This window comes from Aptenodytes forsteri, unplaced genomic scaffold, assembly GCF_000699145.1.
Source record: "Aptenodytes forsteri isolate BGI_AS27 unplaced genomic scaffold, ASM69914v1 Scaffold94, whole genome shotgun sequence".
In the NCBI taxonomy this organism is placed as follows: domain Eukaryota; kingdom Metazoa; phylum Chordata; class Aves; order Sphenisciformes; family Spheniscidae; genus Aptenodytes; species Aptenodytes forsteri.
Window position 1 is genome coordinate 9,825,630 of NW_008795017.1, and position 18,021 is coordinate 9,843,650.

The following is an 18,021-nucleotide window of genomic DNA, read 5'->3' on the forward strand; positions in this document are numbered from 1 at the left end:
CGCAGACTCCCACTGAAAGTTGATTTAAATTAACTCACTAAGGGCACAATGAGAAGACCTCAGTTTAGTTAGTATAGCACATAAAGAAGCGAGACATTACTTTTGCAGTGCTTGTGAGAAAGCACTGGAAGAGTTCACAGATAAATTTATTCTGAATGATATACTTTATTATTACATTGATGTGTGACAAAATGATTGATCATCTAATCCAATTAAAACTTTTCTATATTTTTTAATTAGATGACAGAAAAGCTAAAATATAAAGTTAAACTGAAAAAAGTTTTGAACCTACTGAGGCATAATTTTACTATTTAAATACATCAATCAAGTAAACCTTACGTATTTCAGGAGAAGCTAATTATTTTCTTTTAGAAATAAAATGATGAAGCATTAATGAGACTTCTCCAAAAACGCTTTACAGCATCTAACACACTGCTCGTAAACAGTTTCAAAGTCCTTTTCATTCCCCTAGAAAAGAACAGAGGAAAAAACGTAAGAATAGCAATACTGGCTCAAACAAAAAATTTTTGCAAACTAGTTTCCCGCTGTCAGTAATGGCAAATAACCGACATTAGGGAAGAATAAGAACAGTACAAATACTTGGTGATAGTTTTTGCATATTTCTCCCTAATTTGAACTACCTGCAGCTCAGGAATTTCCACAGCCAAACACTGTGACTTTGTACTCAACAGTCCTGGATGAACTTCCCTTCACATATTTCTTCCATTCACTTTTTGAGCCCTTATAAGCCTTTTCTTTTTTTCTTACATTCACAGTAACTCGTCATGTTGAGTTTCACAGTTTAATGAAGCACTGTGTGGGGAAAAAAAACAAACAAAAAGCCACCACCTCTTTTTGTTTTGAACCTGCTTCCCACTAATGCCATTTGATATTCTCTACTTCTTGGGTAATGAATAGCAATTCCTTATTCACCTTTTCCCATGATATCAACATTTTACAGAACTCTACTGTGTCTTCATCCACTTTTCTTTCCTAAACTGAAGAATCTTAATCTAATTGGTTGCTCTTGTCTGGTATTATTCAACTTCTTTGACCATCTCTGTTGTCCTGTTTTCAGCTGGGATAGAGTTAATTTTCTTCCTAGTAGCTGGTATAGTTAAACCATGACATCTGTCCATGTCTTTGTTCCATCTTTCCTGATTACATCCTCTTTGCAAGGAGGCTGACCAACCAGAGCTTAACCCAATATTGAAAATATAGGTGCATTGCATTATTTAAATTTAAATAATTGTTATAAGCATAAAGACGTTTTCCTTTCCTATCCCAATAATTTATATTGTTTTGTTAAGTCATTTAAAAAAATGTTTACACTTGGCTTCGTATAACATCAGATTGTGTCACATGTCAACTGTGGGATCTGGAAAGATTATATACTGTACATACACAATTTTTAATCAAGCCACCCAAAGAATTTCTTACACATACATAGTATGGATCTTCAATGATAAGTTGATTCTGTGGATCATATTATTCAACTTCTTTGACCATCTCTGTTGTCCTGTTTTCAGCTGGGGTAGAGTTAATTTTCTTCCTAGTAGCTGGTATAGTTAAACCATGACATCTGTCCATGTCTTTGTTCCATCTTTCCTGATTACATCCTCTTTGCAAGGAGGCTGACCAACCAGAGCTTAACCCAATATTGAAAATATAGGTGCATTGCATTATTTAAATTTAAATAATTGTTATAAGCATAAAGACGTTTTCCTTTCCTATCCCAATAATTTATATTGTTTTGTTAAGTCATTTAAAAAAATGTTTACACTTGGCTTCGTATAACATCAGATTGTGTCACATGTCAACTGTGGGATCTGGAAAGATTATATACTGTACATACACAATTTTTAATCAAGCCACCCAAAGAATTTCTTACACATACATAGTATGGATCTTCAATGATAAGTTGTTTCTGTGGATCATAAAGTTCCAAGAGTTCAATTTTGGCCTTGCAGTCTTTAACTTGGTTGCTTTTCCTTTTCAGATCTCTGTAAAAGAGAAAATAAAATTTTCCCATTAATTTTTCTTCAGAACTTTCTTGGCATCAGCATGAGATGCTCATGACCGTTTCTAGAGAACACAGGAAAATAATATGCATCTGGACTCAGTCAATTCTGTGGACTCTCTATGCTGCTGCTTGTTTTCATTTGTTTCTTGTTGTGTGGGTTTTTTTTTAATTGAGTATGGAGGACATATACATAAACTTAATTCAGAGCATTAACAAGCAGTCAGGCACTTGACCTAAGGCTTAACAGAACTTTGTAAGAGTGAGTTCATCAACTTCTTCCTCAAATCAATCATTAGTACTTTCAATATCCACCTTTAGCTTGTATTGAACAAAAATAATTAAAATTATCTAGATATTTTTCCAGAAGTATGAGTAAGCTTCTCCCATCTCTTCAAAACCAGTGTTTTAAACTGGTGTGCTGCAAGTTCTCTCAATACTGCCTCTAACTCATGTGAAGTCCTGCTACATTCAGTTAACAGAAAATGGTAAACAGGTGAGCAAGACCTGTCTTCCCTTTGACATACTATAACATTTCATCAGTTGTCACATCCTCTTGCTTCTACATTGCCTCTCACTGATAAAACATACTGGTTTTGAGATGGTATTTTCCCCATCTTCTTACAAATGACTGTCCATTATCCCAAACGCAGTTAAAATGTACCTCTCATCACCTTCAGATTAAAAGCAGCTCAGTACTACAATTTTCACAATGATGAACAGCCAGAACATATTAAATTATTTTAGTATTATACATCTCCATACCAAATCATCATTTTACTTACCCAGCATTAAAAAAAAGGCAAAAAAACCTGTAAATACTTAGTCATAAGCATAATCAGTTTTAAGAAATTATATTCTAATTATTAATTAATTCTGATTAAGAAATTAATTTCAGACCATTTAGAAAGACAAAATAGCAGTGAGACCACAATACTGTTTTTCCTTGAAGAAAAATCAGGACTCCTCTATCAACCCAGAAGTTATTACTTGAATTTACAGATTTTCAATAAATTCTCTAGCCTTTTATTATTAAAAAGAAGTCTAATCATTTCCTTCAAGGCTTTCAGCATACCACTTAATGAACAGGAGAGGGCCAGGTGGCTCTGGTACTAAGGAAAAGGGATGTCCCAAATCTTCCTTTTCTGATATGACAGGCACTCCATCAACACGTGGAATCAGCTTGCCCTCCTAGTGCTACGAATAGGCATTCCCAGGGAAAATGGTTGAATTGGGTGCAAGTTTAAGGTGAAACTTAAGTGTAGCAGTAGCAATATCCCTATTATAGTTGTGACGTTTCTTCTGCCCTACAGCTCATATCATATAAATTGTTAATACAGCAGTAAGTTTTCATTTAAGAATTAAAGTGAAAATAGAAGTAAGCCTAGTCACATCTTTGCCTGACCCACTGCAATCAAGCCAAGTGTTATATACCCTTCATTCATGCAGGCTGTGTAAGAGAGGTCATTCAAAACATTCTAGAAAATTCAACAAAATTATACTCCTTTCAGGTAAGTGGTGCTGCTTCTAAAAGTCTTTACGTGCTACTAATAGGGTTTTATTTGGGTTTTGTTTTGTTGTTGGTTGTGGTGTTTTGGAGTTTGGTTTGTTTTTTTTTTTTAAAACTAACTTTACAAGTAATAGTCCTTACAAGCACTTTGACACTTGTAGTTTATTAGAGCTCAGCCCTTTAACCCCAATCATCAATATGTATGTAATTAAGCAGAAATTTTGCTAATTATATCCAAATTTTCATACTAGGCAGCTACTTCACCAAATCTTTCTTAGGTATAAATTGTCTCAAAGATGCACTTAATTAGAACATGGCTAACAGTAACAAACAAGATTTCCCCTGGCTAACAACCTTACTTATTTCAGAGCTCACTCTATTTCTATTTCAAAAAAAAAAAGAAAAAGCAGAAAAAAACCCACACCATATTTAATCCCTTCCAAGTTTCCACAGTGTCTTTTAGATCCTATGCAATTAGAAAAACAGATTCCTTTGATCAAAAGACAGTACGTCCTCATTCTTAACTATACAGGCATAAGCTGCACATCTATAGCACGAAGTATACTAAATTTCCATGTCCTTAATCCCCAAGTGGCATGTATCACACAAATAAACCACTGAATTCTAGCTCATTAAACATATTGGAAGTAAAGAATCCATCTATTAGGATATCATTCACACACACACGTACAAAAAAAAACCCCAAAACCTAAAACAAGCTAAGCAGTAAAACGTGACATCTGTCTTCAAAGTGACTTATGAGACATCACTACAAGTAATCCATATGAATTTGTTCCATTTCTTCATACATTACCTTAGATTGCTCTCATCCATACATAGTATATAATCAAAGGTCTGGAAATCATCTTTAGTAACCTAGAATTAAAAATATGTGCTTTAGCCTACAAACTGTGTTTGATTTATAAAAGGGGAAAAAAAGTATTTTCAAATTTTATAGTTCTGATTTATTAAAAGAGACACAGGTGGGAAGAACAAAACTGTGAACCTTCATCAGCTTTTAAAATAATTAAAGGCATTTTGAATATACTCTGCCATGATTATTTATCCATTTCTGCAAGTTTTCCACAAAAATCCCAAGTTAGCTATTTTACCATATTTGAAAAAAAAAAAAAAATCTCAGGCATCAACTTAGAAACATCATTACAAGTGACCTTTCTAATGCTTTCCAATCACTAAAACTAAAGCAGGTTTCAGTCGTAGAAACCATGCAATAAAAACGTAGACAAATTACTTTCCTGATAGGAAAACAAAAATGTAGGTAACCTGGAATCAGTTTCAATACTTCCAATCTAGAAATTTGTCACTACACAGAAAAAGATACCAAGTGAAATTCAAAGCTGAAGTACGATGGTATGAGTTACAATCTCTTAAAAACAAATGCATTCACAGTATTTTAGGCCAAAATTCAAAGAATTTATGATATGATGTGAAAAAAATCTGGGATCTATTGTACATCTTCCTACCATCATACCGCCTGCTCTTTTTCTTTCCTGTAGCTTACTGACTCCTAAACATGAATATTAACTAAATTCAGAGATCCGAGTTCAGAGTCAGGTAGGCAAACACTGCAGATAAACCACTAACTTAAGAACTAATGTTATCTGTATTGGAATAAGGACGGCTGTAGATTCTTACCATTATAATTGTATGTTAGTTTACATTTAAGCGCTAGCTTAGGGTAAAATCTTTCCAGACCCCACAATGCACAGTGTGCTAGTATATCTGAACCAAGTGGCCATAATGAGGATGAATAAATGGAATAAAATCTGTAGTGAGTTCACATTAAGACTGCATTTCACGCATAGTCCTATGTGTAGTATCACAACCAAGAAACTTAGAAAGTTTGTTCAGTACAGGTTTTTCTGGCAGGAGTCTCTGGGAAGGATGGGCTGAAGAAGTGAGTAAGCAAGTAAACAGACAAAAAGGCAAAATGCATTATCCTAGAAGTCAGAGTTGTAACTTGTAAAAATTATTTACATATTCAAAAAAAGTTTCAGATGGCAAAAAAAACACTTTTTTTGTGTAAACAGCAAATAGATACTGATTAAGTTCCCATAACAGGGAGTAAGAAAAGACCTATAGAAATTATCACCAGACTAAAGCCATAAATGAAACATTCCACACAAGGAGAACTGGAGGGGTGAGGTGTGGGGGGGGAGCATTCGAAAAGAAAGGGTTAATGGCAAAAACTAATGCAGACTTGTTTATTTTCACTGTAAAAATATTTTTTATATTCAGGCAGTGCCTTTGACCTATGAAAATATTTTTGCAGTGGAAATAGCTCTGTTTTCCTGGCAACTCTAAGCAGTACCTCTACAAGCTGCTTCTGGTTGCTCTACACAGCTAAACACTGGCCCCGTGAAAATACATGGGCATAGATTTCTCTGTAGTACAGACATATGTAAAAGTAAAATACAAAACAGTGAAAAGGAAAAACACACCTGCCACACTTCCCACACTCTCGGTGTACTTGACAACTTAACAGTTATTATCCTATGAACCAGCACTAACACAGACGCAAATGCGGCCCTAAAAACAAGATTACTGGTTGGCTTGGGCTCTTAAGCCCTACAGTAATATCAGATACAAAAAGCTTAACTGAGCAAACTCCAGTGAACTGAAGATTCAGTTTCAGTTTCAAAAATATGAAAACTAGTATTTTGGGGGAAGAAATTGAGGACATGAAAATTTATGTACATTTTGAGAAGAGTAGTGGAGATCTCAAGTAGTCAACATTGGATGGAACTACACAGACAACAATAACTTTACATTAAAAAAGAAATGCAATAACCATTATTAAAGACCATCAATGGAGAAACACATCATCATTCCAATTTATTTGTTAAACATTTCCCTTTGTTTACAGAAGGGAAATCTCCTTTTCTCTGTCTAAAAACCAAAGAGATGCAGTAGTCCTCAAATTTATCCAGTTGTGAAACAGCGTTTAATACAACCTTCCTCTAATCTCAATTTCATATTTAAGGCAAATGCACAGTATGAGTCATACAGAATTCAATTTTTGCCTAGGTATGAATAAAAAATACCCGTTTTGTGCATGAAGACTAAGACCTTAGAGAATTTCAATGGGTGCATAAACATACAGCAACCTACCACCAACTAAAATGTTAATAAACTTTATTTTATAGATAAATGTATACGTTTATTTTTATACTTCACTTTTCGCTTAAAAGTCACTTAAACGATCACTGTACGTGAGGGTAGGATGTAACCAATTTAAGATTCTCTCTTGCATAAATCGTTCTTGTAGCATTTATGTCAGTTTTGAATAAAAAAAGATACAATCCATGATTATCATAATTATGCACAAAATTACATGAAAGAAAGTGCCTTTCACTGGGTGGGTAACAGTTTTCCACAGGAGTGAAGGGGATAATTGCATGAGGTAGTCATCTTATGACAGTATTTCAAAGACAACAGAAGACAAATCCCTCCTATTTCTGCAGCTTCTGTATTAAATCTTTCTTAATCTGTTCTGAAACAAGTTATACACAAAATTCTATCCTTGAGTTTGTCTCTAATAGCGAAGCAAATACACTTCCACTTGTACTAACCTGACCACTGTGAAGTGGTCACTGTTGAGTCCCTCTCTTTCCAGAAGCACTATGAGACCGTATCAGGTCCACACAGTTCAGAGAGTCAGCAGAAACCATTTGAGAGAAGTTTGAAAACACCAGTGCAAAATAAACAGTTACCTGTAGTTCAGGGATTTGAGAATTTTCTTTATAAAAGAAACTGCTTGTACTGGGATGTTTCAGAAAAATTTTCATCCTGTTAGTCTTTCATTTTATTGTCTCATTCTTGTTAATTTCCTCTCCCTGTATACGTAACATTTTAGGCTCTTCTGCTTTAAAAAAATCTCTTCATTTGCCAGAATGTATAAGCAAACGTGTTCATTAAAGTGTTTTCATTCCCTCTTTGCCAAAGGAGGATATACAGATTTGTTTCAAGGCAGAGGATCAACTGGTTTTGGATGCTTTGCTTTAGTTTAACTGCTCATAAACCACTCTAGTAATACCCAAGAACGATTGTCAAGTTTCCAAGGCTTATCTTTTAAGAATACAAACATGTTACACTACTGTGACTGAAACACTGACTGATTAGTTTGAGTACCATTTAGCTTGTATAATGATAAATAATGCTGTTTGTAAGCACTGATAAATAGTATATCCAGAATGTGTAACAGGAAAAGATCACAACAGATTTTTTTCTAGCAATTATTCTAAGAGTAAAACGTTGGAATATCTGAAATGACGTTGTGCTCAATCCTGTTTGTCTTATTATGTAACAGAGATTAGCATCAGGAAAGGTCAGCAGAGGGCAACTGACTAATTGAGGGAATTTATTTTAAAAAGTTAAAAAACTAAACATGGCGTCTTTGAAAGTGAAGAAAGTAAGTATGACCTCAGTAAGGTCTAGTAAAATTCTGAAGGGAACAGAAATGGAAGATAACAACAAGACTACTTGATCTTTATGTCAGTACAAGAACTAGCGACGTAAACTCAAGCTAAGTAAAGGTCAAGACCTAAAGGAATATCTTATATCCAGAGAATAGTTAACTGAAGTAAGTTATGTGCATTTATTTGAGTGTCTGAATGATTTAAATAGATGCAGACACATTTATTTCTGATCTCTCTGGAATGCAGCATGGAAATACACATTCTTTTGTTAATGAAAACTGAGATGAGCTTTGGTAAAACTCATATTCTCATATTCAAATCCTCATAGAGGATTTCACTAAGTGACAAACCTGTCTTTGACTTAAGAATGCTTCAAGGGTACATTTTCCTCTGAAGTTACCACCAACCATGCTACTAATCTTGGGTTTTTGCATTCTAAGTTTTTTAAAAGATCTTCATGCAAGAGCAGAAGCTTTTTGTGATGGGCGAGAACAGGTCTTCTACTTCTTTTTGGACCTGCTAAATAAAAATACAATTCCTTGCTGAAAGAAGCATCACAGATTACTAGAATAAGTCCATTTTTAAAAAGTATTAAAAAAAAGTTTCAGAAAAATGCCCAAGATACTAAACATTTGAAGGCAGGATTTTTCTGTAATGCAGAAACTGCTCCAATGCTTCCTAGTTATACTTCCAATGAAGCTTAATAACAAGAAACTCGCTAACCTCAATTAGAAGAGTCAGGCCACTTTGGAGTCCTTTGAAAAACTGCACATAGTATTTATTACTTGATGCTCAACCATGCATTGGTCAAATGACTTCTGTGATTGTAATGGTTAGGGCTAAACAAAGCATGGGTATGAATAAGAAAGAAAATATACTCTCTTCTACCTGCCGTGCTTTATGTGCTGTCTCAATGCCATGATTTCTTAGACAGCTTAAAGCCCTTGCATCTGGGGAGCGCCCCACGTTCCAGTCTGAAACAGCAGCACTGTCTGTCATCCACTGCAACAACAAAACAAATACATACACATATTTAAAGAAAATTAAAGTACAGTACCTGCCTGGCAATATGATTCATGGTAATGCCATGCTTCTTCATGCAAGTCTGTCCTCGATAGTCAGGAGGGCTTCCTATTTCATAGGTAGATGTCGCTGCACTGTCTATCCTCCACTACAGAAAAACAAATTTATATTTTTATGTTTCCTTTCTCACTGCTTATTATTTCTACTAACTGGCTACGAGACAGTTATTTCTTAGGCAGGAACAGAAATAAATAGCTTACCTTATTTTCAACTTTTTCATCAGTTACAAGTTTTCTAAAAACTGCTTCAGCTATTGGAGAGCGACAAATGTTTCCTATAGAAACAGGAGATTAAAGTGAAATTTCAGATGATTAAAAAAAAAAAAATCAGTAACTGCGTGGATTTGTCAGCACAGATAAGATTAAAGATTTTTATTTACTTAGGTAGAATGTGGTTTACTTATGTTGTTATAACTCAAGAGATTCTGCAAGGGTGGAAACCCAGAGTCCTGCACCTGGGCTGGGGCAATCTCCAGTATTAATACAGACTGGGGGATAAGTGGATTGGGAGCAGCCCTGAGGAGAAGGACTTGGGGATACTGGTGGGTGAAAAAATTGGATATGAGCCAGCAATGTGCACTTGCAGCCCAGAAAACCAATCGTATCCTGGGCTGCATCAAAAGAAGCGTGGCCAGCAGGCTGAGGGAGGTGATTCTGCCCCTCTACTCTGCTCTGCTGAGACCCCACCTGGAGTACTGTGTCCAGCTCTGGAGCCCTCAGCACAGGAAAGACAGGGACCTGTTGGAGCGGGTCCAGAAGAGGGCCACAAAAATGATCAGAGGGATGGAACGGAGTGAAAACTTGGGTTGTGCAGCCTGGAAAAGAGAAGGACTGGGGAGATCTTATTGCAGCCTCTCAACATATAAAGGGGGCTATAGTGACAGGATAAGGGGCAATGGTTTTAAACTGAAAGAGGGTAGATTTATATTGGACATAAGGAAGAAAATTTTTTTTACAATGAGGGTGGTGAGGCACTGGAACAGATTGCCCAGAGAAGTTAGGGATGCTCCATCATTGGAAGTGTTCAAGGTCAGGCTGGATGGGGCTTTGAGCAACCTGATCTAGTTGAAGATGTCCCTGCCCACGGAAGAGGGGTTGGACTGGATGATCTTTGAAGGTCCCTCCCCACCCAAACCATTCTATGATTCTATACTATCCATCAGTCTCTTGAAATGCGTATTATTACATGAAAAGATATAACTTATTAAAAAACATAGAACGAGTATTGTGTAAGAACATTCCTCTTTTCTTCTCCTCCACAAAGAATCCGTGATCACAGAAGACCAGGCAAAATTATGGAATTTAAATGGCAGATAGCATTTTTATCTTCAAATCTTCCTACACATTGGCAAATTTCAACTAATTCTTTACTGGCGAATCATGAATATTTCCCTGAAATATTTACATTACTACCTACCTGCTAACAAAAAACTTTTGGACAATTCCAAAACACAGCCACCACCACTGTGAAACCAATGTAGTGAAATGGCTGAACAACCTGTAGTACAAATGCTCCTTACCACTGAAGTGAAGTCACTGCAGGTCAAACCGAACCCTCATCAAAAGCAGCTTCCAGATACCAATTCCAAAACCCGCAAAAAGAAATCAATTACACAAGCTCTAAAAACACCTCAGGAAAATAAATTTTCCATTTTTTGGTCCAAAATATGGAGGATTAGGAACAAAACATAACTGATGGCAAAGCTGAAGTGCTGTCAATCAGCCAACAAACAGTTAAGGTACTTAATTATATAAATATGTAATCAGCCTTCCCTTCCAATGGCCTCCAATTGCACTAGCCACTTGATCTGAGCTTTTTTTCAATAAGAACCTATTTCAACAATGAAATAGTGCCCTGTTAAAAACTAGAAATAATGGATCTACAGCATTTTTGCTCCACTGCTGAAGCTGTAATTAAGTTAACCATCTAAGGTAGACCTCTCAAACACGCATGCAAAAATACATACTCTTTGAAAAAGAATGAAATGTCTCAACAATAAAAAGTCTATTCAACTATTACTTGAACTCTTTCTACCTTTTCATCCTTCAGAAATTCTGAGCAACTAGATGGATATTCATAATATTTGATATGTCACCCAGATGCACAATAAATCATACAAACAATTCTTCACTTTCAATCAAAGAGAATGTATGACTTTGCTAATCTCTGACTTTTGAGCAGGTAAGTATAAAATATCACAAATGGCAACACTCATTTCTAGACCTTTAAATAAATCATTCTTCTACTACTGGTTAAATTCTTTCCAAATCTCAAACAGTAAAAAAATGAAATGCCCATGAACAAAGCTAAATTTCCTCCGGCAGCAAAAAGACATTTTCAGATCAGGCACTTAGCCTCATTTTCGTGCCTGTATTTTCAAACAAAATATCAAGGTAGATACTTCACTGCTAAAGAGAAAGAAGCTGCTATGATCTGGGCATTTAATAACTTGCTGTCAATCATGCCAACTATTAAAGAAAAAAGTGGGAAGTGAACCACTGAAGTAATATAAATTTGTTGTCAAAGATTTAGAGAACATCAAATCACTAAATGGGCAAAAGGAACTGGCTAACCATTGAGAAACTGATCTTGCTGAAACATTAAGTGAACTTTGATAGCAGTAGATCTTCTTCCAGGAGAAAGCACACTATTTCCTTTGTTTGAACGAGTTTATTCCAAGCAGAGAACCTAAATCAGTCTTGGAAGAAAAATAAAGCAGGAAAAAGTTGAGCTTATTTATAAAGTAAGTGAGAAAACAGGTTAGTACTTATTAATTATAAAAATGTTAAAGAATATGGTAATCAATTAAAAATATAAATCTCACTTCTTTAATTGAGTAAGCGAGTTAAGCATTAAACAATATAATTTTAATAGGAAACAGAGGGAACGTGGTAACATACAACATAAGACAGGAAAAAACCTGCCCAATCCTTTGCTATTGCAGGCATATACAGCATCACTTCTCTTACAAACACATCAAGCTCTCTTTTAAAAAGCATCATCTATCTTAAAAGGCTATTCCAGATACACATTTCCTGTGGCAGCCAGAAACATTCCAATTCCCACTTAATATTTATTCTTGGAAGTCTATGCTCCTTGGTTAGTCTTGGTTAACATCACTCTCGATCTTAAAAACTCTTCTTTCCCTCAACAGATACAGAACCCTTGTCAAGCATAGCTGTGCTAAACTAAACAAACCAAGCTCTTCGTCTCCTGATGAAAATAACTGACCCTTAACTAATCACTCCAGTTAAGCCAACTCTGCACTTGTTCTAATTTGAATTTATTTTTCTTGAATGCTGACAAATAAAACCACAGACTACACTGCAGGAAAAGTTTTTACCAATTTGTTTTACAAAAGGAAAAAAAAAAAGTCTGAAATATTTACTGAGCTCTTTTGAAAATAACCTGAGAACTTCTACAATCACATTTGACTCCTTCATGAGTATCAAATTTGCGATCATAATCCCCTACTTCTAATTTGTTCATTCCCTCTCCTTCTTTGTTGTTTCAAACAGGTGACCTTTAAGTCTTCTTTCTAAACTATTAAATTCTGTTTCCACTACACCAGCTGTCAAGGCCATCCACTTCTTCCTGTACAATAGTTTTCCGCTCTATGAATGATCCCGCGCAACTGTACATGAACATTAAGTTTCATTACTACACTCAAAATTTCAGTAATAAGCAATGATTAATACTATTGGTCCTACTAATTCATTAATTAGCTCCCAGAATTTCAAAATGCTACTTTTGAAATAAATCCTTCATGGCTTTTTCTATTTGTTTAACCTTCTGCTTTACCTGGATTGACTTGTTCCAAATTTTCACTCTTCTATAATGTGCTCACTACTTAAAATGAATGCCATAAATACCATCTTTGATGATATCATATCGTATATCATCATGAATGGCACCATGATCACTGACTGATTAAATATATTAACTACCACTTCTAGCAATAACTAGAAACTGCAGTTATATTCTGTTTGAAACAAACACATAACCTAGCTTGTGACTTAAAAATTAATGTCTGTCATGATGACACATTCCAGATATTACTGGAGGTATTAACACTATTACGGAACTGCAATCACCATTCAAATCTGGGCAGACTATGGGCAGAATCCTAGAACTGACTTAACAGAAGCTCTTTTCTCCACATACTCTACAATATTGTTTCCAGCCTAACCAACTCTGTTTACCCATGCTATTCCTTGTGACTTATTATTCATCTAAGCATTAATGTAAAGCCCTATCTTATCTCCCTGACATATGCAAACTTCAATCCTTGTTTTCCAGTCATCATCCCTTTCCCACTATAATTTCTATCAATTTCATATCCAGTTTTACATCCCCCATCTGTCTTTCCAGGTTTTTCAGGTTTTGCACCACCTCCTCTGGTGCTCCTTTCTCCTTTGTTGTATTTCTGACTGATCTGATCGCGCTCTTTTTATGGAGAAGATAACAGTATTAAAGTTCTCTGAATCTCTACCTTCTCCCTTCATTTTTTAAATTCCAAGCTCTTTAAGTTGTAGTGACATTTTCAATCATAGAAAACTAGTACCCAAGGTACCCAGACAGAGCCTGACCATTGAAATAAATCCTACAAACACCTCCAAATATGGTGATTCAAGGATAGGAGACTTAAATTTCAATCACAAAATCAGTACTGGAACCATTTGTTGATAACTTTTATGGAGTCATGCTTTCTCACTCATTTTCTAGGGACAAGGACTCCACTGACTATTCTCCAAGCCAATGCTTAATTTTTTGAGTTCTTGCTCCAGTCTCTGCATTAATCTTTGACCCATGCCCATACAGAAACGGAAGCGTTGCTTCTATTGACAGGAAAGACAACTTGAATCCATTTCATGCTCAGGTCCATAGCTCATCTCCAGGTACTGTTGATCTAATCATCTGTTCTCTCAATCATTTTTGTATCTTCATTGTTCCTTATTCAGCTCTCTAACTCTTTGAGACCTTCCCCAAATGCAAACAGATGCTTTTCACTTCTTCCTTTGTTTTTCTGTCTGTTGTTTGTAACAGAAGTTTTATTAGCTTTCATTCTCTCACATTTAAAAACCTGCTTTTAACTCTACTTATCTTTCCATGCATGGTCAGTTCACCTGAGTGACTCTAATACTGCTTCCCAGTATCATTTGCATCATCCATCAGATCCGCTTCATAAGCAAGCATTTAAAACTTACTACTCACTCTACTCCGTTCTCTACTCAAATTCCTGTCTGAACTTCATCACAATTCCTAGTTCTTTCCAATTAAATCTATCTTGTCATACTCAGCATTCAGTTAGCTTTGTGAGGAACCATTCAAGGCTCTGATTTTAGTCCAGATTCCCTGGCCTTTCCATTCACCATCAATTTCATTGAATACTTACACTCTTTATCTGAAACACCTAAGTATATAGCTACCTAAATGACATCATCTAACTTCCATACATCCCCCCACTACCAACACACAGTGGGATTTCTCTCAGAAGTCGAATATTAGCGCACGTGTGTGTATATATCTCTAAGCAGAACTCAATTTTGGCTCAAGATATCTAAATGGGGATGTCTACAAGAGCACTAGGTTTCAAAGTCCCTAGACAGTCAAGGTTTCATCAATGTAATCAATGTCAATAGCAATATGACTTGCCAAGATTCATGGTAGTCAAACCATCAGCTAATTAGCTGAATGTTCACATTTTAAAAATCTTTTCCTGCAGCAAGATTAATTATACTGAGTTATCAACTACTGGAACATTATGCTTTTCTCAGCAACCTAAAGGTTCCCCAGTAAAAATTAAGTTTTCAACACATAAGCATCTACTCAGAACAGACTCTTAACATTTTTAAGCATACATCTTAATCTTATTTTCCAATTCCAAGATCACTTGTACAACCATGCTTTCAACTCTCTAGTACTTCTGCATCATTCTGAAACACAGACTAAATAAAGCATCGTATTCTTACGGCTATCTTACCAATGCTGCACAGAAGAAAGGTATTTTCCTTACATTTATCTAACATTCTCTTCTTTATGCAAAAAATGGCATTATTTCTCTTTGTCAGCTTGCTAAGAATCCTCATTACAGCAGCTGTTTTCCATGACTTCTTCAATGTCTTATCAACCTATTGCTTTCCCATCCAGCAGCTATAAATGGCATTTTGTCCCACAAAACCTTGTATTTGGCTACATCTAAACGCGTATAATGGATTGTGACAACTGAACTAGGAAACTCAAATCTCACTGTAACCTAATTTCCTCATACCTAATAAATTGTCATTTTCAGAATGATTTTATGCAATCTAGATTTCTGATGGCAATACTCAGTGGTTCACAACAAGCATCAATTTTCTGAGGACCCAGCCAAAACCACTTTGCTCACTGTTCACCTGACGTACAACTGTTCCTCCACACATGGAGGAGATCAGTAATCCAGTGCCTGGTCTAAGATGCCCATGCAGCTTGTTATGTTATAGTGGACAAGTCGTCAGAGAGAAAGAGGCTGACTTATGTAACACAGCATCATATTACACTCATTTCTGGAGCTCAACCATTAATTAGACAAGCTACGCAAGTATAAAAAGAGCAAACTGCATTTTGGATCACCTCCAGTTTTAATTATTTCTTTGCCTTAAATGAAAAAAAAAAAATCTTTCCCAGTGCTTTTTTATATACTGTAATTACATATGTTGCTGGGTGCTTCATTTATTTCTCAGTGATGAGGAACCCTTATCATTAACGTAGTTACGCACATTAACTAGATTGCATTTTGTTGTGTAATGAATATCTACTTATCTTATTACAAACAAAAAACACAGTCAATAGATATTTCAGTAATAGGTTTCTTTCAAAATAACATAGAAAGAAAATGTAATTTTTCATGAAGGCTTCTACTTTCAGGGATCAGCTCTCACTGAATGTGGTAAACTACAGAATTAATGTGCTTCATTAACCAGCACAGAATACTATAGATAAATGCAGTTCTAGAAATCTGCTTAGTAGTCTTTTCAACAATAACAATAGGTATTATTTCTAATAAAATTTAGGAGGAAAAAATTCTATTAAGGCGCAAGTATCACTCTTCAAGACTAACAAAAAAAAATAAGCAAACTTAAAACAGGAAGAAGAAACAAGTTGCCATCAAAACTTAACTGAAAAGAGTATATATTTGACTGGAAAAAAGAAGTGCTTGTCACGTCAATTAGATTTTATCTCACAGGCCACATACCGTTATGTTTATTTTTTTTTATAACCCAATAACATAGAAGAGGAAATTTAAAAGGTATTTACAAAATTTGTTTAAAAAAATCCATCCCATTAACATCGGTCCTGACTTGTTCACCCTTTCCTCAAGCTTAATATTAATAATTTCACTCCATACCTAAATTATTATATTGTCTTCCACTAATAACAGTTCCTCAGAGACTCAACTGGATTAGGAACTTGTTACAGTGCAAATCACTATCGTGGGCTTACAGACCCATAAATACATAAGATCATTTTGTGAAGATTACTACTGCCTTTAGAACACAGTGTTTGGAGAGAAGGATGCATATTAATTATATGTTTTAATACAAAAATGTTTGTCGAGGCCACTGGCTCCCAAACATACAGCAACTGATAATCCCTTACTAAAGAATGTTTTCCCTAAATTATGATTAGGGTCTGATTTTACTCTAAGGTAAACATCAGAACATATTTCACAAAACTAAACTCTTGTTTTGCTATTCAATTAATCTGCGTTTCTCCTACTACAACAGAAAAGCAGATAGGACAAAAAACCATATTAACCAATGGTTTTGTAACAAAACTGGCAAAATGCCATGGGTTCACAGGGATCAGCTCTCAGCACATAGGTAAGATTATAAAGGCTAGGAAGCAGATAATGTTAAAAGCCCTCCTAGACCACAGCAAAGTGCCATCTAGCTTGTTATCCCCGAAAGGAAGCAGAAGCAGATGTTTAGAGAAAGCATGTACGAAATGGGGCACGGCCCTGTAATCCATGTAGTCAGGTTAGCAGTTTGGTGGTTGTGAAGATGCAGATCATCTTGCTTATCAGTAATCAATTGTCTTAAGCTTCAGGAAAGCATCCAAACCCTTTCTGATCCCATTTACGCTTCTCATGACATAAGATTCACAACTTAAACACACAGAGTATCTTTTGGGGGGGGGGAGTTTCCTAGTTCTTCATTTAGGTAGCCCTTCAAAAAAGTCTTACTCTTTTCACTCCTTTACATGATGGCCATAATTTCATAGATCAAAATCATCTCCACCCTCCATCAAGTTCTTTTTCTTACTTGAAGTCCTAACATATTTTCCCTCTTCTTACAGAGACTATTCCATTAACTTCAGTCATTCTTGTCACCGTTTTCTCTCCCTTTTTAATGTCAGATGCTCAGAACTGCAAACCGCATCCACGAGGTACCACTGCAGACATGCAGCCTCAGGACTTGCTGGCGGGTTCTCCACTCCCTCCTTGCTGTTCTAGAAGCTAAGCACTGAGCAGCCCCTTTCAGAAAGCTATTCCCAACCACCATTCAGTGCTGCTCTGGAGTAGCAGTAGTTCATTCAGAGCTCACGTTGGTTTACGCGTATTTAGGAGCCGCTCTTCCCCACACCTTCGCGTTTATCAATGCTGCATTTCACGTGTTGTTTCCTACTGATTACTCCGACCTATCACAAAGACAAACGGGAAGGAGATGGGATACTGCTTTCTGCCTCCCTTCTCGGCTACTACTCCGGTCCTCCCCGAGAAGGTAGACACCCGCAGAGCCAACCTCGGGCGAGACACCCGCGGCTACCGGGGCGGGCCTACCTGCAACCCGCCGGGCGGGACCGCTCCCCTGGCGGCGGCCCTCGCCTCACCGCGCTCCCTACACCCCCGCCCAGTGCCCCCGACCGAAGACTGGCAGGAGGAGGACGGGAGAAGAACCGCCCCTCCCCTTAACACCCCCATCCCGGCC

The 18,021-nt window shown here is 36.3% G+C and overlaps 1 protein-coding gene across 4 annotated transcripts; it reads right to left on the bottom strand.

The window, feature by feature from the left end:
• Positions 1-100: 100 nt before the first annotated feature.
• On the bottom strand, positions 101-17,641 carry ACP1 (acid phosphatase 1, soluble). 4 transcript variants are annotated; one of them, XM_009275606.2, is made up of 6 exons: positions 17,593-17,641; positions 9,253-9,326; positions 8,858-8,971; positions 4,345-4,406; positions 1,898-2,003; positions 101-468 (listed from the first exon to the last, which is right to left on the bottom strand). In XM_009275606.2, the coding sequence occupies exons 1-6, from the start codon at positions 17,624-17,626 to the stop codon at positions 391-393; spliced, it is 468 nt and encodes a 155-aa protein (XP_009273881.1). In that variant the 5' UTR covers positions 17,627-17,641; the 3' UTR covers positions 101-390. The 4 variants fall into 4 exon arrangements, with proteins under 4 accessions (XP_009273881.1, XP_009273880.1, XP_009273882.1 ...); XM_009275605.2 differs by lacking the exon at positions 8,858-8,971 and adding an exon at positions 9,027-9,140; XM_009275607.2 differs by lacking the exons at positions 8,858-8,971; positions 17,593-17,641 and adding exons at positions 9,027-9,140; positions 11,626-11,749.
• Positions 17,642-18,021: the final 380 nt, after the last annotated feature.